General features: G+C 42.5%; 2 protein-coding genes across 8 annotated transcripts in view; both read left to right on the top strand.

Moving 5' to 3' along the window:
• The window catches only part of BUB1B (BUB1 mitotic checkpoint serine/threonine kinase B), a 28,919-nt gene extending 18,767 nt beyond the window's left edge, over window positions 1–10,152 (top strand). For 4 of the 6 annotated variants that reach the window (XM_064425626.1, XM_064425627.1, XM_064425629.1 and 1 more), the window contains 4 exons: window positions 130–272; window positions 3,200–3,371; window positions 3,734–3,840; window positions 7,307–7,853. In XM_064425626.1, coding sequence (XP_064281696.1) covers window positions 130–272; window positions 3,200–3,371; window positions 3,734–3,840; window positions 7,307–7,496 — 612 coding nt within the window. In that variant the 3' untranslated portion in view covers window positions 7,497–7,853. Of the gene's footprint in view, window positions 1–129; window positions 273–3,199; window positions 3,372–3,733; window positions 3,841–7,306; window positions 7,854–7,917; window positions 8,046–9,103 lie in introns of those variants that run through there. The other 2 variants (XM_064425630.1, XM_064425625.1) reach the window with 2 other exon arrangements.
• Window positions 10,153–10,589: 437 nt separating this feature from the next.
• The window catches only part of PAK6 (p21 (RAC1) activated kinase 6), a 42,513-nt gene continuing 26,746 nt past the window's right edge, over window positions 10,590–26,356 (top strand). The window contains exons 1-2 of one of the 2 annotated variants that reach the window (XM_064425634.1): window positions 10,590–10,731; window positions 25,982–26,307. The gene's annotated coding sequence lies outside the window, so the exon portion shown is untranslated. Of the gene's footprint in view, window positions 10,732–14,400; window positions 14,823–25,981; window positions 26,308–26,356 lie in introns of those variants that run through there. The other variant, XM_064425633.1, reaches the window with a different exon arrangement.

Below are 26,356 nucleotides of genomic sequence, written 5' to 3'. Positions count from 1 at the left end.
GATTATACTGAGTTTATGGTGGGACTGTTACCTCTGTACAGATGAAAAATGAAACAAAAAGTGAGCTATAAATATTTCACCTAATGTAAGGTAGAAGGGTACAGAGACAGGTGTTTATTCTCTTTTCAGGATATTCTCCATGACCGTAAGTTCATCACAAAGGAAATCATCTTCTTGGTTGTTCATGATCTTCTGCATGTGGTAGAGAAGCTGCACAAAGCTGAGATTGTCCATGGAGATCTGAGGCCAGAGGTGTTGTTTCTGGGAGACAGGTTGGTCTCTGCCTGTGAATATGGGAGGGTACAGAACAGTCGTTTCAGCTACAGCCCCTGTGCTGCTGTAACTTATACCCTTCAGCTGGTGTACTGAAGTACTGAGGCCTGAACAACAGGCCCTGAGCCAAAGCTGACCTCTAGATGAACCTTCCAACCAGATGATATATTTGTATCTACTCATTAACAAAGAATCATTAGCAGTATGATCTATGTACCCACTCATTGTCAAAACATGAATTCACATTCCTGTATTTAGAAACCAGATAAGGCCACACTTGGGTTTTGGGGGTATAGGAACAAAGGCAACTCCCTGGTCTGCTTCTTGAGCCCTGGCCAGGCTTTGGGAGGAACCCAGCAGGAGGCTGACCCCAGATGTTCCTGCACTGCAAGTGGTGTGAGTTTGTTTCTTGCCCACTGTCCAAGCTGGGCCCTGTCCCAGCACAGTTGGAAGCCTCTTTGCCTGCGGGTGGATGCACCCGTAGGAATTCCCAGTTCTGGGAGGGGATCTGCAGTGCTTGGCTGTGACAGGGTCCCCCATCCCTGCTGTGTGGCTCTGGAGGGTGGTGGAGTCTTAGAGTGTAACTGCTGCTGTAACAGGCCTGATTTTGCAGTCCAGCTTTTTTAGGCTCCAGTGTATTCTGATAAGAGTGAAAACACTTAATTTAGGAATAAGCATTCCTGTAGAAATAGTATACATTGACATTGTAAAACTTCTGCTCAACAAAATGGTTTTGCTATTACCCATGTTTTTAAGTTTCTGCTTTACCAAGGTTCTGGACCGCTAAAGCAAGTTACAGTATGGTTTGTAACTTGCCTTTACATACCTGAAACCCAGGAGATTAGAAGACATAAGACAGGTGGGACTGGAATATCCAGATACCCTAAACAAAGTGTTCAGGTTCCTCTGCAGTCCAGCTGGTACCTTAATGCATAGACCTAATTTTCTTCTTTAAGCTCTTTCCCATGTTATGTTAACAAAGTCACGTATCCCTTGGAATGTGATCTGTGAACTAAGTGTGGTGATGTCTGCAAATAATGCACAAACCTTTCCAGACCACGTTGGAATGATAATATAAAAGCAAACCTTTCCTTGAAGGCTGTGTGCCTTCAGGTACATAATATGGTAAAAAACAGTGGCCCAAATTAGATCCTTGCAATTGATAAGATTAGGCAATTAGAATATCTGGCCAATATTGTCCAATGAGAGGAGCAGTTGGTTATGTAATCTCCTCCCTGGGTTCTGCCATCCTCCCCTACCCTTATTATGCCAGTGATTACATGGTGCAAAATAAAGAACTTACAGGCAAGAGATAACAAAATTTTAGGAATGTGTTAATAAGTGTCTGTTCATTGTGGGAAGGAAAGCTGGAAAAGTACTGGAAGTTACGCTGAGGCATTTAACAGTCTACAGAACTACAAATACATGAAAAATACATAAAAGCTAAAAACTTCAGGCATCAGTGGGAAGCCAGTAACCACAATGTCTAATGAATCAGATATAATTCCATTACATAAATTCACTGGTTCTTAGTTATCATTGATATGTTAAAAATAGCTATTAAATTTAAATTTACTTTGAGCCTACAGTCATTTGACATACATAGTCCCAACATATTTTACTTACAGTTTCTTTGTGATTATTTTATTAATAACTTATTTACATAATTATTTATAAATTACATACCTGTACTATGCAAATTCTAATATTTTCTTCACATCCTGAAATGGCTTGTCTTGCACATTCCTTAGGGTGCTGCGTCCTCTTTTGGAAGTCACTGATATAATAGTGGCTTGATGGACTTGGATACCTCCTGCTGAATTCCTCTGTGGCAAATACAAAACAAACAACTGCCAAAAAGTTAAGATAATGGTTTGGGGTTTTTTCGGGTAGCAAAAGGACAAGTGCATAGTACAACTTAAAAAATAGGCTCAGAGCATATGAGTATGTAAGAAGAGTAGTAGTGAGCTGTGATATGTGGATATTGTTGGCTTGGCAGGTGTCGATAGAGATAATCCTCCCTGCCCTTTTGTTTTGTCTTCCCTCACCTGTAGACTAGAAGTTTGTTGAAATATTATCAAGGTTAATTACTTTTTCCATCAAGTATTCTGAGATTTAGATGGAGAGGGAGAAGTGCAAAACATTACACTGATTCCAAATTGATTCTTGCCTTTTTGCTTTTATCTATTCTCTATATTCTTTACATATCTATATTTGTAGCTCTGTAGCCTATTATTGCAGTTGTAGCTAGCATTTTACCTGCTCTGTTAGACAGAAAGACAAAATAAATTCCCCAGTGGCTCCAAGCCCTGGGGTCTCTGAAAGCCAGGGTTGAAAACCAGCTCTTTGAGACACATATTCATAAACAAAATTTAGTTCCTGTCTGAGGGCAGTTGTTCAGAAATGGGTAGAACCAGGGGGAATTCCCTCATCACCCCTGTCTCTAATTGAGGATTCTTGTCAGTTATGCTAATTTGCTAATCGTATAAAAACTGTACCTGCTGTGTTATGTGTGCATCTTCAGCGTTTTCATCGCGTTGTGCACCATAAGGATCCTTACAAAGGTAACCCCTTTTTATCACCTGTGTCTGGCTCATCATTTCAGGACCACTGAAAAGACATCACACTATTCCCACAGTCCCCAGACTTTGTTTCAGATAACTGTGACAAATACAAAAATAGCATCATCCTCAACCCTTCATTGTTTCCTGTTGCTTACTGTGGAGACAGCACTATCATCCCTAAGCTCCCTGCTGTGAGCTCTTGCCATCCAGGGCAGCCCTAGCAGCAGTAGTTCTGACAGCAGCCATCAGAGGGGAGTATTGACATGGCTAAGACTCACCTTCACTGTGCTGTTAAATTGAATTCTAAAAGACAGAACAAGTTTGTTGGATTGTCTTCTGCCTCATGTGCTTCCTCTGCTCAGGATCTGCGACGCGTTTTCTAATGAGGAGGTGCCAAATGCTCTGAAGGTGGTGGATTTCTCTCACAGTCTGGATTTGAGGGTACTGCCTCAAGTCAGCTTGCCCTATAGCTTTCCCACAGCTCAGACTCCTCATGGACAACAACTTCTGGCAGAAAGTTCTCTTCCCTATCAGGTGAGTCTGTATTTAGTAGGACATCTTAATTTCTGTGTTTCCTTTACAAAACCCATTTTCTTAAATTAAAATTTACAAGTGCCATGGAAAGCTCTGATCAATAAATACTAAAAAAAGAGAATTTTGCATCTGATGGAATCTTTGGCATTAAGTGAAAGGATTAGCAGTGCTGTTCAGTGATTGTAACTACTGTATTTACTTAGAAACCTATAATGAAAACAGAATTTTACCTTTAGAAGTTTTCTTGTTTAACAGGTCTCTGGAAGTTTCTGGTGTAAGGATGGTTCTGACTTAAATGTGTGAAAGCATTAAGAGCAGAAAGTGATAGATATTGAACTTTGTGGTATTTGTTGTGATTACAGGTAGACTTGGTTGGCATTGCAGATATAGTCCATTTGCTGTTGTTTGGGGATCATATCCAGGTCTACCAGGAGAATTCCATCTGGAAAATCAGCCAAAACCTTTCCGAGTAAGTCCTTTTGCAGAGGGGGGGCTGCTGGGAAAGAAGAGACATCTAATTTTATTTTCTTCATAGTGATATTGTCTTCAGAGCTTAGACTGTACTGTCTTCAGAGCTTGGAATGTAAACAACTTGGGGCTCTTTTTGCCAAAAAGTGTTAGTTTTGTGGGGCTGGAAATTGTGAAGTTGTTGACTTCTTCACTGGTGGCCTCAGTGCTGCATAGGAGACAATTTTAAGTTGAATATGAATAAACAAGATGAAATGATTTTGCTTTTTGATCCTTTCAGATGAGGCTTAGTCAGCACCTTAGAGCTTGGAGAAGTTTGTGAGTGGGTGGGTGGTGAGGGGGGCAAAGATCACATGGGCACGTTGCCTCAGAGATGGATTCGTTTGGCTTTCTGCCTTTTTTTTATTTTACTAAGACACTGATAGCAGAGTGTAACAGCTGTAGAAACAGTACATTTGTACAGCAAAGACAATAATTTAAAACTGTCACCTGAGATGCAAGTGTGCAAACAGCTGCTTTTTGGAAGCTGCTGTTGTTTATTTTGTAGGCACATACTGCAGGTTTTCTTGCCTTGGCATTTCACAAGGATTTTCCAGAACTCTTCCAGCAGTTGCTGGATAGGTATCTGATTCAGGATCCTGGATCACTCCTAGGACCATTGCTTTAAGAAAACATACTAGCAGCGTGGGAGTTGTCCAGTTCCCTAGCAACCTGCACTGCTTACATCTCCCAGTTTGTTGTGTTCAGCCTTTGGAAAAAAAAATCCAATCTTCTTAAGCTGTATACAGAGGAAAACATGTCTTTTTTTTTTTTTTTCCCTTCCTTTACTGGGTATATGCCTGGTTTTCTACTGTGATATCCTTTGTTTAATTCTGCAAAAGATTAAATTGAGCTACTACAGATGAAGCCACATAAGGCCTGAGACATGGTGTCAGGGACCTGATCAGGATGTGGGTATGGGAGCAAGAGCAGTAACTGTCTGGATAACTGGAGCAGGAGGAATAGTAAGTCTGAGTTGGGAAGGGGCTGTCTGTCTGTCAGTGAAGTTTGGAGAGGAGGAATTTATTGGAAAGGAATTATAGTCAAAGCTGGGGATTCTGGATTGAAAAAATTAGGATTTTGGGTTGAGGTAGAAATTGGAGGGAGTCTTGAGGAGTGAGACCTGTGAAGGGCTACAGAGACACAGAAGGAAGAAGATAAAGTCTGGAAACAAATTCTGTGGAGCTGGAACCAGGCTGTAATGGCTTCTTGCTCATCTGCATGCATCAGTTCATAATTTGGGAGTTCAGAGTACAAATAAGGAATTTCTTTTCTATCCTGTCTTCTGCTTTGCTTCTAAAAGTGTTATAGACTTATCATTCATCATCTGTACTTACTTTTCAATATCAATTATTGCAATAAATGTCTGCATAGGTGCTTTAGTTACACATTGTACTGAAGTCTTATATCAACAGTGTAAATGAGGTATTTCATTATGTGGGAATAAGGAGTTTGCTCTAAATCCATTTCCGTTCACACATGGATCTTTTAGTCTGTCTAGTTGTTATTGATTGATGACATTTGCTCTAGTCAGTTTGAAGCTTTGAAGTAATCTGTGACAAGCAAATTCCCTGCTGCAGGGAGCCTTCTTCCACCAGAAGAGGCTCCACAATCGAGTATTCCCTGGGAGAAGAGTCAGCTGATGCAGATCAGTTTGGCTCTTCATGTTGTGCATGCAGCCACTTGTGCTGGTGACACTGTAACACCCCTGAAGACACAGGATTCTTCTTCCTGTTGCTTTTAGTAATTCTACTTTTGTAAAAATGACATTGCTTCTCTCCTTTGTATTCAAAGTTCTCCAAGTGATTTGGAAAGTGATTTTTTTTTATTTTTTGAGGTTCATTTGAGTTTTGGGGTTGTTTTTGGGGTTTTTTTTCAAGGATTTTATTGACAGAATAACTTTCCTAAAAACAGTGTTCTGAGAATTCAGATATTGACCACTAGAAATAAGGCTTCTTGATGGAAGTCTGACTGGCATTAATACAACAACCATGACCCTCTTATCTTAAGAAAGCTTTTTAAACAGGACTTAATTATTTTTATTAAACAAATGTAGATATAGCAGAATGACTGCAAGAGCTACCGATTTTACTACCAGTTCAGCAAATTACCAAAGCAGTGGGGAATTGCAGGGTAGAGCACAACATTTTTCTTCCAAGGTCAATGGCTTTCTATAACAGAAAACCCACTTAAAGGTGACAGAACAAATGGAAACCACTGAAACATTGTGATAGAGATTTAGTAGAAGGTAGAATGTAAATTGTGATCAAGTTGATTTTTTTATCTCCCAAGTATAATGCTTACAGCCTGTTTTTCAGGGGAGAGCCTTTACCATTATTAAAGAATGGATATGGTGATTTTTTTTCTGTTTTCACTGTACTATTTTAGGAAACTTCATCTGTGCAGGTTTATGTGAGGCAGGATGTAGAAGCTGTGTTTGAATTTTTAGGACTATTTTTGTCACTCAGAACTCCTTACACCTCCTTAGCAACACTTGATCTCCTCTGCCACACCTCTTGCTCATCTAATCCCACAAAGAAAATGGACTCAAGTCTTGCATATTTTTTTCTTGGTTAGGTTCTGCATTGCCTTAATTATTTTAGCAAATATAAGAGGTACCAGTGAAATAGTACAGGCTGGATTCATTTTGAGACTGGCTGTTGCTGTTTTGTGAGTCAGATAAAGCAGAGGCAGATAATTTGTTTCAAAGCCACTGTAACTCCTAGCTCGAGGGAGAAAAGTGCTTCAGTAGTCAGTAGCAGTGTGAGACAGAAGAACAAAGGGTTTGCTCTAATATCAGTTTTCTGAGACTTAAATGAGTCACTTAACCTTTTTATTCGTATTGTGTGGGTACATCTGGGAGAGAGGGGATTTATTACTATTAATTGTCTCCAAAATATTATCTGTACAGAACTGTGGCAGATGGAAGGCGGGGGGGAAAAAGGAAGCAAAACTGGCTCTAAACCACCTTTTTCTTTTTTTCTTCTTGCAGCTTTCCTTTAATATTGCCCTGTTAACTTAGCTTGCAAGTGGGTAAATAAGGTTTACCTCTGCCCTTTATTCATGAAAGGAGTTTCCCAAGTTGTTCAGTTCAAAAATGTTCTTGATAATTCCTGTAAACTAAAACTGCCTTGGCTTACTATGAATGGCGGTAGTGGTCAGTTATACCAGAAAAGGTAAACAGTTGGTTTAGACCTGTGTAGCTACTATCCAGAAACCTATTGGAGAATGGGGTCCATACATTTAAAATTAATAACAACTTATTCCTAGTTTTCCTTTATATTTACTCAGGTGAGTGACATTATTATTTCAGGTGTGGTTCTCCCTGGATGTTTAGTGGTGAATATAAACTAAGACCTTGACAGACACATTGTGTGTGTGTGTGTGTGTTTGTATTGTTCCACTGAACACTGCTCTGTTTGTTTTAGGACCCCTGACAGTGATTTTTGGAGTAAACTTTTTGAGAGAATTCTGAATGCAGATGGTAAGTCCACAGTACCTCTGCTGAGGGAGTTGAGAGAGGAAATCAGTGAAATGTTTGACAGCTCTTTCAAAGAACGACTTTTGTTGACCTTAGCTGCTGTGGGAGAAACTTTCCTCCTGGTGAACTTCCAGTGACTTCATAGAAAACAAACACATTTTGTATTCTAGAGAAGAATTTGTTGTTGCTTTCTTATGTTTTCAAATGTAAACATGAGAGTGATTGGAGCCATTTCTGCAATACTTCACGTGGGACTTGCTCAAGAATGTTTCTATTGCATGAGTGCATGGAAAACCTCCTGAGCCTCTACATGAACCTTTCTGTGTCGGAGCAGTTTGCGAGAGAAAATTGTTTGTCTTAACTGCCACCTCCCCTTCTTGTACAGCTCCTTAAAAATTTAACACCTAACTTGCACCACACTCTTTGAAATGTCTTTGTCCTGCATTCAGTTGGTCTTTCAATTGGTGTTTAATCAATAAAGTTGTGTTTTGGTAGCGAGTGTCATATTTAACATTGCTATCAAATGGTTTCAAAAGACTTCATTTCGAATCCATGCAGGAGTGCTGCTGCGTGACTGGGAATGTTTTGTGGCTGCTGGATGCAAAAGCCCCTCATTTGGTGGCAGCTTTCATAACCACATGGGATTTTCTGGACACTTCAGTACAGCTTAAATGATTCTGTTTGGAATGTGCTCTCATAGAAAGTTGTCATAAGAAAAAGTAGATGAAGTCACAAGTGGAAAAGCTGCACACATAAACCTTTTTTCTTCTTAAGGCAAGAGTTTTGTTTACTTTTGCAAGGGCTGGAGTTCCTGGCTGGATTTGAGCATCCCTGAAATCTCAATTTGCCCTAAGTGATGCATTGGCAGGCTTTTGTGGGAGGTTTTGTGGACAGTTATATGTGTTAACCTTTTATGTGCTGCATTACTGAAACAGTACAAAGCCTTCATTTTATTCAAGACAACAGAACTTACCAGATCCAAACCCAAGGTGGTACTATGTACTTGAAGTGTAGGGAAACTTCTCAGACTTGGGATTTACTTCCTTGCAGCTTCTCCCACACAGGAAAGTGAGAGTAGACAAATGCATTATTAGCAATTTCTTCTCCCTAAGAAGCCAAATGGATTGTGTTTTTTCATTTAGTTGAATTCTCCAGCCATGGTTCTGTTTGGTTCTTCCCCTTTGGGTTATCTCCAAATTTTGGGGTGGAACTCAGTTTTGTCTTTTCCACATTGTTTCAAGCCACCTTCTTTCCTGCTTTTTTTCTGCATGTTCCATCACTGTTCCTCTTACTTTGGTCTGTCTTCTTTTGCTCTCATGGATTCCTAATGCCTTTTTTTACACTTTCTCTGTGAGGGTTATATATTCTTCTAATTCAGGAATAGGACCTAAATGCCCTGGTAAACCAGCTTTATTTAATATTGAATGTAAACTGCTGCTGAAGAATTTATTTTGGTCCATTAATGCCTTAATTAATGCGTCTTGTAGTACATTAATTAGTCATCTGTTGAGCTAGCAGATAAACAATGCTCTATCTCTAACCAGAGTTTAGAACCAAGATCACTGCTAGAGCACTGAGGAGTCGAATGCATAGCTACTTCTGCTAGCTCTCAAAAGATGCTGTGTTTGATCTTTTATTTAACTGATTAGTTTTGGGGTTTTTTTCTTTTGCTCATCCTTTAACTGCCTTTTAAACAAAATCAGGGGAATTTCACTTGCTGTCCTCTCAATTGCAACTTTTCCAGTTTATATCCTGCAGCACTGAGCTGAGTACCAGGTAGATTAGGAAGAGAAGGCTCCTAACAAAGGATCAGTCATCCCAAGGACTTCTCAGACAAGGCGTGTTTGTAGCCACTACAGAACAGCTTCACTGTGTCTAACTCGCACAAAAAGCTTTTGAGAACAGGCTGAACAGAGATAAGAGCTCTCAGCAGAAGTTCAGTAGAGGAAATCTGTTCTTCAGGTCTTTAAAATATGTAAGTGAACCTATTTGTCTTTACTTAAATGAGATCTAAATCAAAGCTGCAATACTCCACTATTACTTTTTTGTTGACTTGGCATCTCTTTTCTTTCTAAACAAAAAGTGTGCTAATCCTTCTCTGTCTAATATGGCTGCCCATGATCAGTCACTCTTCATGTACATCCCAGACAACACAAAACTGCCCCCCAGTAGTGTAAAAACAGTAACAGCAATGACATTATAAATTTCTCCATAATGAACACACACAAACAATGAAGAGAAGCAAGCAGGTATAACAAGAACAAGCAGTCATCGCTTCAGATGTTTGTTCCCACTTCTGCTTCGATGGACTCTGCCTCTCTGCTGCACAGGTCAGTCTCTGCCTCCCCTATGCCATGAGCTGATTGCACTGACATGTAACAGGAACTCAGGGAGCTCTTTGGACATCCCTGTTGTCTGTTCAAGTAACCACCTCCAACCTTACACAAGCTTTTCCTGAGCACCACTTGTGTGAATCACTCTGTAACACACAGGTGCTCTGTGACCTTGCAGGGCTGGGATTGCCACAGACTCATCATGAAGTAGGAGGCACATCAGCCTTGCCCACAGGATATTTGGAGACGAAAACTGTCTTAATATTTTCTGAGGGAAAAGAGGCATTTATAAATCCTGACATGACAAAATGTTCCACACCAAGTAGAGGGTAAAATGAAATTGTGTGACAGCCAGATTTAGAAGTCCTAGTGAAGTTATTATTAAAAAATAGAGTGATGGAATCTGGGCTATGGAAAATTTTAATGCCTATTGTATAAATAAAAGTGCACAAAAGGAAAATAGGAATGTGATGGGTCATGGTTGTACCAAGTTGCTTAAGAACAAAACTTGACCAAAGGTACAAGAGGGATGTCTGGAAGATATCTGCAGGCTTCAGCTGCTTTGATTCAGAAACTGAAAAGATCAAATTATTCACGTCCACTCTGTTAAGCAAAAAGGGGTCTAAAAATATTTGCAGGAAATCACTGAGCAGCCAAAAATGCTAAAGGTAAAAAATGGGGGCTGATTTAATGTGCTTGAGCTGTGGATGGGACAAACCCCACAGGTGTGAGCCATTTTCTTCTCCTTAAGCTCTGGGAGCTGCAGCTGGAGTTTGTTCCACTGTTTCTAAGGGCTCACGGAGATCATTGCTTACACCTGTGAAATACAGGTGGTCCACCTTACCTCCTGAGTGGCTCTGGAGTGGAGTGACCAATGAGGTCACAGAACCTAATTGCTTTTTAAGGTCCACCTGCAAGCATTTACAAATCCTTGTGATCTCTGAAAGTCACTTTTTTTGCTCACTTCACATCTGAAGAGATCATTTTAAGGAAGCTTGAGGAAAGGTGAGGAGTACTGATCATCTGCTGGTCTTCAAAGGTATGTGATGTGTAGATTTAAAATCCTACTCTGAGATAATTGGGAAATCTCCTAAAATTTATCAGATAAGTGCACTCAGAATATATGTATCTGAGACTTTTGCAGCCTGGGGTTTGTATTCAATAAAAAGATCAAGCAAACCTCAGAACAGAAAGATACACCTGATAACTGTTACATTATCAGAAGTGTGAGCCTGAGCTTGTGCTAGCAGATAAAATGATTTCACAGAATAAACTAGGATTTTTGGGTTTTCCAGAGTAAACTAGAAGGGACAGGCAATTCAGGAGAGCTCCAAGGATGTTGTGAGGTTATGCAGGGACAAAATTAAAAGGGCCAAAGCCCATCTAAAACTTAATTCGGGTACTGCTGTGAAAGTATTAAAATGTTTCTATAAATAAATGAGCAACAAAAAGGGCTGAGAAGAATCTGCATCCTTATGGGACTTGAAGGCACTCTTTAGTAAAGAGTAATTGAGTCAGTGTCCCTGGCAGGATTTAAATAGTATATAGAGGTGGCACTTGGGGATAACCTGGTTTAGTGGTGAACTTGGTGGTGGTGGGTGGGCTCTTGGAGATCTTTTCCAACCTTAATGATTCTATTATTTAAAGAAGACACATCACCCCTACTGCATGAGTATCAGCAAGTAATTCTGCATCTTTCTTCTGTTCTGCTGCTGCTTTCCCAAATAATATTCCAAAAATGCCTTTGGGCTAAAGTGCAGCTCCTGAGGTGCTGTGCCCCTGTGATTTCCCCAAGGAGGCCTCGATGTACAAAAGCTGAGTTCTTATTTGAAGTGAGCTATTTGCCTGTGGGCTGGGGATTTCTTGGTTGGAGTCTTTCCTTTAGCCTTGGGCTATGGGCACTGCAGTCACATGGATGTGCCTGTGTTTACAAAGATCACTTAAAGCTTGACAAGGAGCACTAAACTCCTTTAACAGTTTCATTCTTTTGGTTCTTACTATTTCACACTTTTTGCCCTTCTGCTCAGTTAATCCAGCAGAAGCTGGATGCTATTTGGAAGCTTAGAAATATGAAGGTTTCATTTCCATAATAGTTTAAATTATTAAACAACATGAATATCAAGGTCATTCAGTAAAGACTGAGGAAGATTGTTGTTCTTTTTGTTGGTTCTAGAAATGTTTGTTCCTTACTTTCCTTTTGTCATAACTATGATCCAAAGCTATTTAATTATTTACCTCGTGGTATGGAAGTGTGATTTACCAACCAGGAACAGTAGCTGGGTGACACAATGCTGACAGAAGACAAATGTTAGTATTCATTTTCTAGGCCTGAGCTGAAGGGTTTTTTTCCCCAATGCTTTGGATTCACTTGATTTTTCAGTATCTTGGGTTGTGTGTTTCCTTGAAGCTAAACTAGTAACGTACTTTGTAGTGTGATACTTTATATTATCATTCACTTGAGAATCATTTTGTAGAAAAAAAAAGTTGGAATGTTGCAGAATTCAGAATTTTTTTGTATGCTTCCTTGATATGCAGTAAAGGCCCTGGACTGTTCTGCCACGTCTGCATCTACTCCTAAAGAACCAACCTGGATTACTACTTTACCTGTATGGGAACTGAACTGGCTTATTCCAAGTGCATTCTAAAATTATTATTTTCGTTCCTCTCTAAGTTCTTAGTCTTCCTTTTTTCTCCTCTGTGTTTTGCAATTTTTACATGCGCTAAACATTCGTTCTGTAAGAATTGTGTTGATGTGCAGACCCCACACAGCCAAGACCAAACCAACAGTCACAGGATCCTCGGGGAGCCCTTCCAGGCCAGGCTGTTCTGTGATTCCAGGAGTTATTACTGAGTGGTTATAAGGACTATGAAGCCTTTACATAAACCAGGGTCTCTGTCCCCTCTCTTTTTGTGACATGTCCTCCCTTCCAGAAGTGGTTGTGTCTCAGTAATGCTGCAGAGATTGTCAGGGTAGAAATTACTCTACAAACATGAGTGTTATTTAACCTCAAACCCAGTGAGGAGCTGGGAAAGCTAAATCTTGCTCTAATGAATGAAGTCCGAAAGCTGACAGCATTCAGTAATCTCACAGGCTTGGGATATTTTCTGACAAGAAAATTCATTTCTGAAACTTGTTGACAGAAACATCAAGAATGGAGCTGCTGTCTTTGCTTCCACCCACCCCAGCAAAGAGTGGGGGAAGAGAAGCAGCTCTTATAAATAGCTCGGTTCCTGTTGTATTTGTAAGTTCGGTGCTTTTTGTGTCAATGACATCACCCTCTTCTCCATGGCAACCCCCTACGATGTCAAAACTGCAGGGCACCATCAGAGGAACTCAGACCAGCAGATGAACAGGTTGAATCAAGATGATTTAACTGCAAAATAGTGCAGGGGCAACAGAAGGAGGTGGGAAACAAAAAACAAAAACAAAACAAAAAAAAAAGGCTACTGGCAGTTCTCTGACACTGGAAAACAAGCATCTTTAGTGTCTGGTTCCCCAAACTCTGCCCTATCTCTTTTTTCCAAGTCCTTGTCAGGAGGAGGTAGGTGGAAGGCAGGCAGGAATCTTATTCCCAATCTTCAGTGTGTCTGGAGAGCAGAACTACAGGTGACTAAGCAGGAGGAGCATGACTGACTCACTCCTGAATTATTTCTCACTCCTCTTCCCCCTCCCATCTATTCTGTTTGTTTTTTTAGCTTTCACCCAACAGCTCAGATTTTTCCCCAGGCTCTGATGAGGAAGAATTAGCAGCAGGCTTTCTTGTTACCTAATGTTCACAAAAATGTGCTTGTGGTTATCCAGGTGAGGAAATAGAAGCCAACTCCAAGAACAAAAAAAATGAATTGGCTCTTGAATAGAACACTTATATCTGTGAGGGGAAAAAAAAGTGCTTCTCTTTTCTGAGTGTTGTGTAGGAAATAGTGAAGTAACTGACGTGCCAGGAAGCTGTAAATAACTGGCTTCTTTATCAGGATACCTATGGAAAATACCTAATTGCCTCCCTGGCAGCCTTGCTGGTGTTGATTTCTAAACCACTGCAGTGGGGAGAAGCCATGGCACTTGCTGTCTTGATTAAAGCATTGGATTCTGCTGGGTTGCATTTAGGACTAAAGGATCAGAAATATAATGGTTACAGCTGCAGAGTTTCAGCCAGTATGAACTGTTTCAATTAGCTTAATAAATCTGTCCTCATTTACATCCCTGTGAAGTCTGAAGCCATAGAACAGTTTACCTTCCTTCTCAGGGTGCCAGGCGAACTGTTGCTGAAACCCAGCCTGCAGAAGTGTCAACTTTGTATTAGCTTTTGCAGTTTTTGAAATTGCATGACATGGGATCCAGGCAAGTTATGCAAGACCAGCACAATGCCCAGAGTCCTGACATCCACAAAAGGACATGGGAATGCTCTCCACATAGAGAAGGAAGTCTATGATGGAATGATACTTTATTTGCCATTTGTGGCCTGCAGTTTACAGGGCATGAGAATCTTTAATCACAGATTCTCAAAGCATAAGGCTCCGTTATGTCTGTAGCTCTCTCCCCACCCCAGTGTGCTGCTAAGCCTGTGATTTCTAGGCTTGGTTGAGGGGAAAATGCATGGAGTCTCTACACACCAGAATCTTGATTAGTATCTTGCTCTTGCCTTTTGTGCAAAATGCCACTCAAGGCACTGTGCCATCCTCTTTGCTGAGCTCACAGCATCAGCCCACGATAAAAAAAGGTCCCAGAAAACATTGACTCACTGCATCCCAGCATCCTGACAGGGCTATGTGTCTGCAAAGAGATCTCCTCAGCCGGAACTGCAAGGTTTCAATGGAATTGGTGATTGTGAGGCTGTTTTACCTTCCCTGAGTTGTGCTACCACCTGTACTGCCTGCCGGGAACAGGGGTGGGAGCACTGGGATCACTGCCCAGCACCTGGCACGGGCCAGTGCTGCTGAGGAAGCAGCTGGAGCCGGGGGGTTTGCATGTGCATGAGGAGTTTTCTGCAGAAGCTTTAAGACTAAATTGCTGAGAATTTTTGCCTGAAGCAAGGGATGTTTCCCGTATTTAAGACAAGCAGCAACCTGCAGTCAGAAGGAAGAAGGGACTGAATTTACTCCAGAAGTATTTCTCTGGGATCTTTTTTCAAGGTAAGCCTGCTTTTATGGGAGGTAGATGGGGCAACAGGGTTCAGCATTCTGAACACTGAAACTAAAATGACTTCTGCTTTTTTGTTACCTTCCCAGTCTGTAGAACTCATAAATGTATTATGTCTCTGATACTCCCTTTTTAGGCTGAAAAATCAACCAATAAGAGCTAATTTTCTGATGTCTGAAGCCATAAAAATGGGTGAGGGATAATGTTTTTAACACTGTCTTGTGCCGGTGGTGTTTTGAACACTGCCTGTGTTCTAGTGGTGAATAAATGCACAGATAGTGCCTCTAAAACATATTTAAGTAGCAGAATGATGGGTATTGAAAGAACAGTAGGTGAATGAAAGTAAAATTTAGTAAAGAGACATCAGGTTATGGTTTATTAATCTAGTGTTTTTCAACATTGCTAGATTATTTGTTGTTCTGTAGAAGGCAAAATGAAGATGGTTCTTGCCTTGGGAATTTGGACTTAAAGGTTTTTAATTGGCATGGTTTGGAGATAAGATTTTTTTTTTTTTTTAATTTATATGACACCTGAACACTCAGTTTATGGCTGTCAAAAACTATTGGCTGAGAGGCCAGAAAGTAGCAGAGAGCTTGTCCTAGATGCAGGAAAAGCCGGTTCAAGGTAGGGAAAAAATACCTGGAATGTACAGAGATGGCTCTAAAAAAAAACTAGCAACACCTAAAAAATGTTTGATGTCAGCGTCCCTTCCTTATACTGAAACTATTCCTAGCTGGGAGCCCTCCAGCCTGAGAAATGTGTGCTTAGATGGGTATAAATGCCAGTCCTTGATGGGAGTAGAGCAGAGCATGGATTTGGCAGAGCTGCTGGAGCTGTGGAGGGAAGGCACTTGCTGAGCCCGGAAGTGCAGCGCAGAGCATCCCCACTTTCTCTTTAGCCAATGCTGCTAATACTTGAATGCAGTTCCATTTTCCTCTTGGTAAAGGAATAATATGTGCTCATAAAGCAAAACCACCTTCTGGTAAGGGAAATAACTATAGTCAGTAAACTTTTGGAAAAAAGCCTTGTCAAATCTGTGAAGAGTGAAATCAAAATACCTTGTTGCCTCTTCTTTTCCCTAGGGAAGGCAGGAACCAAACAGTGCCTAGAGGGAAGTTGTGCCCTGGGCAGGGTGCAGAATGGCTGGGTGAGGTTGCCTGGGGAAGGGCACCTGTGCCCAAAGCTGAGGCAGGGGCTGGTGGCCAGGAGGGCCTCGGTGCCAGCAGTGGTTGTGTAACATTGTGCTGTGTCCGCAGCTGTCGCTGCCAGGCACTGGATCAGCTCATGCACTTGGATGTAGTTGCTGCAGCTTGATTCCACTCTGTAGAAATAGTTGAGGATATTCCTGCCAACTTCCCAGTCAGGAGTCATCAGTTCTGCCTCTGTCACTTGGGGAGCATGAATGAATAACTCTTAAATCATTAATCTAGGGCAGCTTCCAAGAATCCTGTGTACCCAAGTCTGGAATACATTGTGATCTGAGTCATTATCCAGGGACAGCAAATACTTTGAAGAGGTGTTTACCCAGGGGTGGCCATGCTGCACTTCAAACTCCCAATGAAAATCACAACATGAGAGGGTAGCGGGGAGCAAGAGAAGTGCAAGCAAGGCCCCAGAGGAGCAGGGAAACTGGGAAGGGACAGTAGTAGCCACATGCTGTGGACTGGTGGACAGGCCAGCACAGCAGCCTGTGACTTTGGGGACTATGGAAGCTCTTTCTTTTGTCATTGCCATTTGACATAATTTTCAAGTGGAATTCTGCATAACAAGGTTAAACATTAGGTTATCTTCCATGGGATGGTTCTTTACATCTGGTAAAACCTTGTATTTTGGCTGACAATGACTTGGTGGTAGAGGGAGACTTTTTTGAGTTCCAGAGAGAACTGTTGAAGGATGGATAAATAAGAGGAAAGAAATGTTGGTGCTGGAGAATGCAAAGCACAGCAACCTAGATAAAGGTGATCCTAATTGAGGAGGAGGAGCATTGGTATTTAATTAAAACTGCTCCTAAAACCCAGGTTCTTAGCAGTAAAATAAATAATAGCAGGACATGAGTAATTCCTCTCAGGGGGAATGTTGGAGACAAAATTACACTAATGTAGTAATAAGAGGGGCCTGTGTGCAATTGCTCAGAGGAATAGGAACAGGGCAGAATGATTTTTCACTGTTAAGAAGTTCAAATGTGGTTCAAGTGAAAAGGGACAGATGCTGGTTAAAGCACACACTCCTCAGGCCACTTCCAAGGGCAGCCGTCTGAGTTCCTGAGCTGGATGTTCGTGCAGGACTTGGCAATCCCAGCACAGAGACCGAGTTCCCTCTCTGTTTTAGCAAATGATGGCAAGTTCTGTGTGTCACTTGCACTCCTGCTGCTCAGTCAGGGTGTTTACAGTAAATTAAAAATAAATATTTCAGACCCAGACTTAGGACAACTGTGCCATGTGTCATACATCTAAAGGCAAGAAACAACATTAAACCCAGCTTTTGTTTCCTTATTTCCCTCCCACTCCTCATTTTCAATTATCTTAGAGTTCTATCTGCACTCCTTAAACTGTGATGCCCATTCTGGGGATGTGGTTAAATAGTGTAAACTCATTAACCACCCTTGACTGAGTAACAGCCAGTGACATAACATTGTTTCTTCTCCATAGCTGCCTTGCATAATGCTGCATTTCAGTTTTGGTTACTCCTTCCATTTCATGCTTTTCATTTCTGTGACACCCATCTGTTTACCAGACAAGGTTGGGGGGGTGGAAATAATCCCAGAATACAAAAATAACCCATACAAGTGAAGCTGGGGGAGCCTGATCTATTGGAAGGTTCCCTGCCCATGGAAGGGCTCTGGAACTAGACGATCTTTAAGGTCTCTTCCAACCCAAACTATTTTGTGATTCTATGAGTATATAAAAGGGATTTAATGAAGAACAGAGGCATTGGGACACTGAAATGAGAACTGCTATTGCAGTGAGAGAAGACCTTGGATAATTGGGGACCAGGAAAGCAGGTTGTAGAACCTTTTTCCTTTTGTCTTCTTCTTCCTTTCCTCCTCCTTTTACCCCATCTGTGAAAACAACTGACCAACTACCCTCAGCTCTCCCTCAGAACCCCCAGGTTTAGTCAAAGGACAGAGTAAGGTGATAGTGGCTTGTGGTAGATGTGGAAGGTAATTTGTAACCTGCTCTGAAGAATCAATATAGCCAAACTGGCTTTGAGCAGTGTCATTTTTGGTGTAGATGCAGCTGAGGCAATACAGCAGCATCCCCTGGCCAGGAGCAGGTGGCCTGCTGATATGGCATAGAGAATGTATAGACAAGATGGTGTGGTTAAAATGAAACATGACATTGCAAACTAGAAAGCAAATGGTACTCGGCAACTTCAGCAGAGACAGTGACCCCACAAATTGATAATGTCAATTTGATGGCTCTGAGTTCAATTGTGTATCCCTGAGAATTGGTTAAATAGAGTTGACTGTCTGTAGGGTCAGTGTTCCCTTACTGATAGCCTTCTATTTTTTTTACTTTCTTCCCTGACAAGTATTGTTGGAACCTTTTTACCCCACCTGTGTCAATATTTGAGTCTTCTAAATCTGTGACTTTTCAAGGCACAGAAGGAGCTGAGGGTCTTCACAGCACAGCTGGAGAGCTGTGCTTAGAGAGGGAGAAGAAGGGTGAACGTCTGTCCTTAATCTGGGCCAGGAACAGAGGAGTTAACATGTAGTGGCCAGAAGGCACTACATAGATCTTAAAATAACCAAGAACAGGATAATTTGGCTTAAAAAACCATCTGGGTCTTGATTCAGTGCTCATTAAAATTCATAGTAGCCTTATGATTGGCTTCTGGAAGAATTAAGCAGGGTGTTACACTTCATAATGAGTACTTTGGGCCTTGGCCAAGAAAGTACATCACTGCATACAATAATGCTAGAAATTAACTTCTTTCCTGTAACATCCAGCTTAGAATGAGGATCTTTCTAGCACTTGTGGAAGTCAGTGAAAAAGCTCTGGTTTCAAGGGATTTTGGATTGCATCCGAAGAACAGATGTTACAGCTGACTTTGGGAAGAAGGCTCTCTGGGCAAATCATCTCTGAGCTGGTCATGCTGCAGCAAGCTGTCCACTTTGGGGACACTCACAGTCTGCAGCCACCAGAGCTCCTGAGTGTGCAGGGAAAGGAGAGAAGTCAGGCTGCAAATCCGGCACTGGGATGGAGTAATTGGGGCCTAAAAGGAAAAATTCCTGCTTGTGTTTATTTCATTAGAAACCTAAATGTATTAACTAATGGCACAAATAGCTTAGAATCTTGTGACACCTCATCAACCATGAGATGATGTCAGTAGACAAAATGCTCCTGTCTGCGACTGCTGCTGAGAAAACCTCCTGATGTCTGCCTCTTTCTTACACAATACTGTTTGGTGTTAAAGGAAAGAAAACACTAATTCTGCTTGGTCCCAAACCAGAAATTTGCAAACCTCTTTGGGCTTTTGTGTTCTCTTCCAAGTTCTAAGTATGTTCTCCCAAAGCGTCTCAAAACACCAGCCTGGGTCACATAAAGCTGAGCCCATAACTTAATTAAGGAATGTTACCTTTTAGTCATCTAAAGACATGTTTTTAAAGAGTCTCCTAGAACTTGGGCTCACCTGAATTTTCTGGCTACTCCTAACCTGTGGTCTGGGATCACCTTCAGTGGTCTGTGGCTGTGCTTAGACTGGAACTGCTACTTGTGGAAAGAAGAAAATGAAGGTATTTTTCAAATAAATACTGAAGTATTTCTGTAAGACATCTTTGGGCACAACTGTTATCCAGGCTTTCAGTTTTCATTAGAATTCTAAAGAACTGAATAAGAAAATGGTCATTCTAAGTGTTAAGAAGCCTTTTTTCCCCTCAAAGATCACATGTGGAATGGAGACGAGCTAGTTAATTTTTTTTTTGTGTTGGAATGTATTTTTAAAAATTAATTTATTTATAGAATTTATTTGGAACCTCAGAGAGCACATGAACAAGAAAAGTGGTTTTTTGAATTAGTAGTTTGAGGAGTGGTGAAAGTAGAAAATCAACTGAAGTTTTTCAGTTATCTTTACAATGCTAGCCTCAGAATCTCTAAATGTGCAGATTAGGAAACATTACATCTTATTTACAACTTAAATGACTATGTCTTATGTTGCTCTTTTCTTCTTTAAGGATGATGATGATGATGGAGATTTTCTTTAATCTTTAGATATACCCACACGTATGTGTATATTAGTGGACTAGTTTCTGGTGTCATGTTGAAGAGCATTCTGGTTGAGTTGTTCCACCATGGTTTCTCTCTCTCAGCAGCCAGCAGGATCTAGACTCCTTCCAAAGGACAGGCATTCACTCTGCCAAATGCCAGCAGGTCCATGTGCTCAGGCTGTGACTGTGCTTAGTTTGGCTTCCCTTAATTGTAGGGTAGGGCTGTGGTAGAAAAATGTTCCTGCAGTACCAGAGACAGCTGGTGTGTTCCAGTCCTTTCTAATGTGCATTGCCTGACTGTTCATGCTTTAGTTCCTTATTGTGGAATCTGACAGCCTTAGTAGTTGCACAGATGTTTTGGGTAGTTTGGAATCTTGTTTTTAATGGCTAGTGGTAGCTAGAACTTTACTGTTTGCCCACTAGTCTGTGCTGTGCTGAAACCAGTACCTCAGAACAACCAGCACCTCCTTCTGGCTTGGGCAGTATCCAGGCTATTAAAAACTCCAGCCTAAAGGAAGGATGGAGGAGATGGCTGAGGATAAAGAAAGTAAGACTTCTGTAACTACTATCAGGAAAGACCAAAACTCACTCTTAGGGGAGGCAGGAAATAACTTGTTCCTCGTTGTAGCAGTGAGAATGCAAGACAAGGATGCCTCGCCTACCATTTTTCTGTGTTATATCAATAAATCTCTACGTGGGAATTATAATAATTTAATCCTTTGCAACCCCTCCTGTGGACTCCAGAGCATTCACTGCTTGTGGAGATAAGGGAAACCGAGGGTACAGTATTGTGACATGCTGCTCTCAGTGGCAGAACAAGAAGGTCCAGTTCCTGCCTTGCAGGTTGTGGTTGCTGTGTTGTGGCATGACTTCAAGCAGCTGAAACGTAGGCCAGGCTCCTGAGACAACCAGAGCTTGAAAATAAATTAAATAATAGTAAAAAAACGCAACAAAACAAACAACTAAAAAAACCCCCAAAAATACCAACAAAAAATCCCCAACCAGGTTTAACCCTTCAACTGCCTCCTACTTCTAGGGAGAGGAAACCAAATGCTTGATCCAGCCTCAGCAGCTGGAAGGGGTTGAAATAAATTTTGGATACTTGTTCCCATTGCAATTGTCAGCCCTTCCCTTCTTTTCTTCCGCAGAGAGGAATAGCTGCTCTGCCTCTATCAGCCTTACCCCAAAAATGCCACCCACTCATCAGCACAGGTCAAAGCCCTCTCCTGTACTTGCTGTAGGGAAGCTGCTGCTGGGAGGTGACGCCTCTTCCCTGGCATGGGATTAGCAGAGCATCTTCCTGATTTTCCTGGGCTGAATGTTTTCAGGGTAAGGCTGAGCTGGCTGCAAGGACAGTTGTTCCCTGCCTCCACACGGCTGCAAGTGGGATGGGAAACCTGTGCTGCACGGAGGCACGTGCTTGGATTTTGACAAGCATAGGCTCCAACCCTCAAATTATTCTAAGCTCTGCAGAGTTGGGTTTGAATGTACCCAGAGGTAGAGTGACTAATGGCAGCAAATGGTGTTAGACTTTTACAGCCGTTATTTTAGCCACTAGGAATTCGCTGGATTCTGGCTAATACTTCAGCGATAGCTGACTGACCTAGTTATTCAGAACAGAGGCTGTGGTCTGTATTCCTCTGGTGCCAGCGAGGGATTTCAATCTGCATTTCTATAGCATCCTTAAGGATCGCAGCATGCATGAAAAAACAACAGATTAAGCCGCCTCTGTTCTGGGGGAGTTGAGCATTGTCACAGTCATTTTAGCAGCATGCAGAATGCCTTTTCCAAGGTGACCTGGGAATCTGTAGGCAGTGTTGGCTTTCTGCTGTGATGTTGCCATTGCAGGACTGATCACTGTGGCTTTTGAGGGAAGCAGAAGCAGCATCTTTTGTAGAGGGTGGCACAGGCTTGTGAGGTGTGGACCATGATGTTACTTCTCTTATAACCAAATAAGTCTGTGAATTTTTACAAGTAAAAGATCTGGAAGACGTGTGAGGTGGCTGTGTTCCAAGCTGTATTGATATTATCTGCAGGAACATCTACCAAGCCACAGGAATTTAACCAGTAGCAAAATAGCGTGTGCTGTGTTCAGGTGATCTTCTTGAGCTTTAACTTCAGTTTCTCATCAGGGTGGGACTTAAAATTTTCAGAGAGTCTGATGTTTTCTTACCCTCTTTAAGCTTAACCTGCTTTCTTCACTGAAACAGTTGTCAGGCACTGGGGCTCTGCACCAGGGCAGTGGTGGAGTCATCATCCTTGAGATGTTCAAGGAACGACTGGATGTGATGCTCAGTGCTCTGGTCTGGTTGACAAGGTGGTGATGGGTCAAAGGTTGGACTTGATGATCTTAGAGATCTTTTCCAACCTTAATGATTCTGTGCTTCTTGCCTCTGGCCTTCTGCAAATTTCGCAGAATTTGCAGATCCTTGTGCTGTTTCTTTGCTGGCTGTGCTTTGCTCCACCACAGGAGTTGTTTGGCCCAGGAGAGCCTGGCTGTAACCCATGGTGAGCCTGAAGTAGGACAAATTCCCTTCTTCCATGTGCCCCAATCTGCATTGTTTGGCATAGGGTAAAGAGGGACTCTGAGCTCCCCACTGCCCTGCCAGATAGGAGTGTGGGGATGTGTCCAGAACTTTGACAGCACCCAGAGCTCTGGCAGAGGGGATGGACTTGCTTGATAAACTTGGAGTTCTTCAGCTCTCATGCATTTGTGTTTTGTTTTTAATTGGGGAAAAAACCTCCCCTGGTTTAGACTGTAAACCATGGATAAAAAGACTGGGTGAACTCATGCAGCTGGAGTACAAGCAGAGCTTTGTCCTGCTGGCATCTCAGGATCCTACCTGGATAATGGCAGCAATGCATAGTAAGCAGGAGGATAACCCAAACACTGGAGCTGGCTATCCAGGTAATGCTCTCTTGGAATGTTCTGCCCACCTCCAAATGGGATACCCTTAAGGAAAGGTGGCTAAACTGTAAGCACTTAAAGCGAAACTGCCTCTGGATTGCTCCCTCCTTATCTCCAGTCCTGGCATCACTGTCATGTGTTGATTATGAGACTCCCCGACTTGATTCCTATCTCGTGCTTCCTCCCACCGGTTGGTTCTGATGTGCGAATTTGCAACACACCCTTTCTCCTAGTGACCCTTTTGTCCCAGTCCTTAAGTGTATTCTTTCCCGGCCAGCTTCTCTAGCTTTACAGAACCATGAAAGAGAAGGAAGGGATTCTGTGTGGAAGAGCATTTCTGCTTCCTGTCTGATCCCTAAACACAACTTGATGGAATTCTGGTCCTGAGCCACAGCCTGGCTTCATAGGTGGAATTGCTGTAGTTCTTACTGGGATTTCATGAATGTATCAGATTTCCTGTGCCTTGGTGTTAGGTTTTTCCTGGAAGCTCTGTTGAATACAGATCCATTTTCCTTAGGAGTTTGCTCAGTTTCCACAAGATTCAGACAGGGGAGCAAGTATGTTTCTCCTGGCTAAGGTAGAAGACAGACATTGTATATGGTATAGTTAGCTTGGCTGTTTTGGACCTTTTATTTTTTAAGTTAAAAGTGCCCAGTGTTGCCTGTTGGAATAGGAAAACGTTTAAAAATGGGGTTTTCACCACAAACTCTTCCTCCAGTGATGATTAAATGAGATTAAATGGAACCTATTGCAGCAGCAGTGCAGGATATGAGATCCTGGAGCTCTCCTAGCACAGTGATGTGGCTGGGCAGGATGAGGAACGAGGTGAGATCAGCACTTTGGATCTGAAATTTGCTTTGCTTTGTGTCTGGGGAGGGGACATGGAATATGGAATGGCCTTTGCTGGGAAGATAAATCAGGCAGGCTGCAATGCAGACATTTAGTCAACGTACCCTGCAGCACTTGTTGCTGCCAGGAATGGCTGTCCCGGAGACCGACGGGACCTGAGAGAGCAGCCGTAGGAGGACTGGGGCGTGTATCCTGTGTTTATATAAACGCGCCAGTATAATTATTTATATTGTCTTGTGCAATTCTCTAGCTAAGAAGGGAGCAGTGGGCAGGCAGGGAGCAGTAAAATGTGTAATGTAGGGATAGTTGCTGAAGGGGAAAATTAGAGACGTGTCACTTTTACTGGGAAATTTTTCTTCAAAGCGTGCAGGACTGCTGGGACCAAACTTGTGAATATAAAGACTGGAAAGTGTCCTAATTTTTCATTAAGATTGTAGGCAGCAGAGGTTCACACTGATTCAGAACTGCCTTGGTTTCATCTAAGCTTGTGCCTTGACAAGTAAAATCAGGCTCTGCCATTTATAACGAACTCAAGGCTTGTTCTAGAAAGAGACTGTGCTAACATGTAACCCAGGAAATACAATACTCATGCAAATGTGGAGTCAGCTCCAAGGCTGGATGACTCCTTGTAGACTGTAGAAGCTGTTTGTGTGTGATGCTCCCCACGCCATGCTTGTGCAGATGACTCCGCGCTGCCTGGCACAGCAGCAAAGCCCAGGTGCACGGATGACAGAGACGGTTTGCCATCCACACCTACTAGGTTCAAACTCTGCTTCCTCATCCCTGATCCTCCACCACACTGCTCTGCCCTGCGAGTTCCAGTGTGTTGGGAAAGAATGCTGTCCCCCTTTGTTATTTACTATGATTTTTTTTTACTATTAAAGGGAACTTTCCTTCCTTTGATTACATCTTTGTATGGGGCCTGCCCCGTAGGAGAGAGAAGCTACTCCCCAGACAGAAAAGAACCTGGCTAGCTCAATTTCCTATACCCTGGGGAGGGAACAGGCAGGAAACCTGGGTCACTGTGGCAGGTAGGGACCTGCAGTGTAATGTAGAAGTGGTGGCTGCATGTTCAGGAAGCAGCCTTCCATAACTTAGCTAGCAGGTTGGGAAATGAGGGTAAGGAACCTCAGACCTTCAGCTCCAAAAGGTTCTCTCTATGAATCTTGGTTCTGTTCCTTCTCCATGATAGTAAAGCTCATGAATTCCAACTACAGCTGAGACTGTGGTACAAAGATACTGCAGCTATTTTAGTTGGAATAGACAGGTAGGTGGGGAGGAAAATGGGAATGGGGGGAACATGGCTAAAAGGTCACTGAGCTGGCTCATCTCTGCAGGACAAGCCACTCCCAGCAATAATGACCACTTAATGATTATTTGTAGCATGCCACTCATTTATTTAAGTGTGGTTCAACAAAACAAATCTTATTTTAAAAAACCTAAAAAGTCACGGGGGTGGGTTTTTATGGTTAACATCTCTGTTCTTTGGACCTAAAAATATCTGAGGGTTAAGCCAGCATTGTCAGTTTGGATAGGCCAAGAATCCTCCTTGTTCGCAATGGAGCAAGGGCAGCTGATGGGTTTGCTGCCATGAACTCTAAACGCTCCAGGCTGCAATCCCCTAAGTGTCCTCTGATGATGGCCCAGTCACCAAGCCCAGCCGGCACTGCCGGAGCTGCTGTCCTGCTGCTTGTGGAAAGTCTATTTCCAGTAGTCAGTAAACCCTGAGGCACAGGCAGCACAACTGAATTAGAGGGTGATCCCAGACTCCAGACCTGGCAGCACTGACTCATGGTGAGGACAGGGGAAAAGTAAAAGCACCAGGTCATGTGCTGCTCATCTGCAATGCAAATAAATGGGGTGAATTCTTCTACTGCGAGCCATAAAGCAAGCAATCAAAGCTTTCCTTCCTGGAATGACAAGGGATTGGTGGCAGGTCTCGAAATCTGCAGCTAGGCGACACGGGCGGAGATGTCGGGTTTGTTAGAAGCTTCAGCAGCTCCTGGCCCCGAGGCTGTGGAGCTGAGAGAGAAGAGCTGACAAATGGAGCTTTAATAAGCCACAGTGAAGTGGGGTGTGAAAAAGGGCGGAGGGGAATGGGAGATGATCTCCCCAAAGTTCTCGCCTGAGACCGGCACATCGGGGTACCCAGGTGTGACTCTGAGCTCTCTCTCTCTCATCCTCTCTAGGGACGAAGAGAGGAGACTGTGAGAAGAAGGCGAGATGGTCCCAAGAGGCTCTGCTGTTAGCATCTGTCGTTTTCCGTGGAACAGGAATCTGAGTCTTCTCTACGCTGATTGCTCCTGTGTCCCATCTGCTACCACACCCTGAAATCAAACTCGGCAGCTTAGGTGAATCAGGCACTGTACAAACATGTCAGACTTGCCTCCACCCCTTTTTCTTCTCCCGCTTTCTCCTGCCGTCTTTCCCTCTCAAGTTTATCGACGTGTCAGCGGATTCCGGTGGCGGAGCATTCTCACTTCATCTCTGGTCACGGAGCAATGAGGAGTCAGGGGTAAGCGCCCTCCCGCAGATTTGGGGATCAACATTGATTTGCTTGCTTT

The sequence above is a fragment of the Passer domesticus genome, chromosome 6, assembly GCF_036417665.1.
Source record: "Passer domesticus isolate bPasDom1 chromosome 6, bPasDom1.hap1, whole genome shotgun sequence".
NCBI classification, from domain to species: domain Eukaryota; kingdom Metazoa; phylum Chordata; class Aves; order Passeriformes; family Passeridae; genus Passer; species Passer domesticus.
The sequence above is the reverse complement of the archived record's forward strand: the minus strand, read 5'-3'. Positions and strand labels throughout refer to the sequence as shown.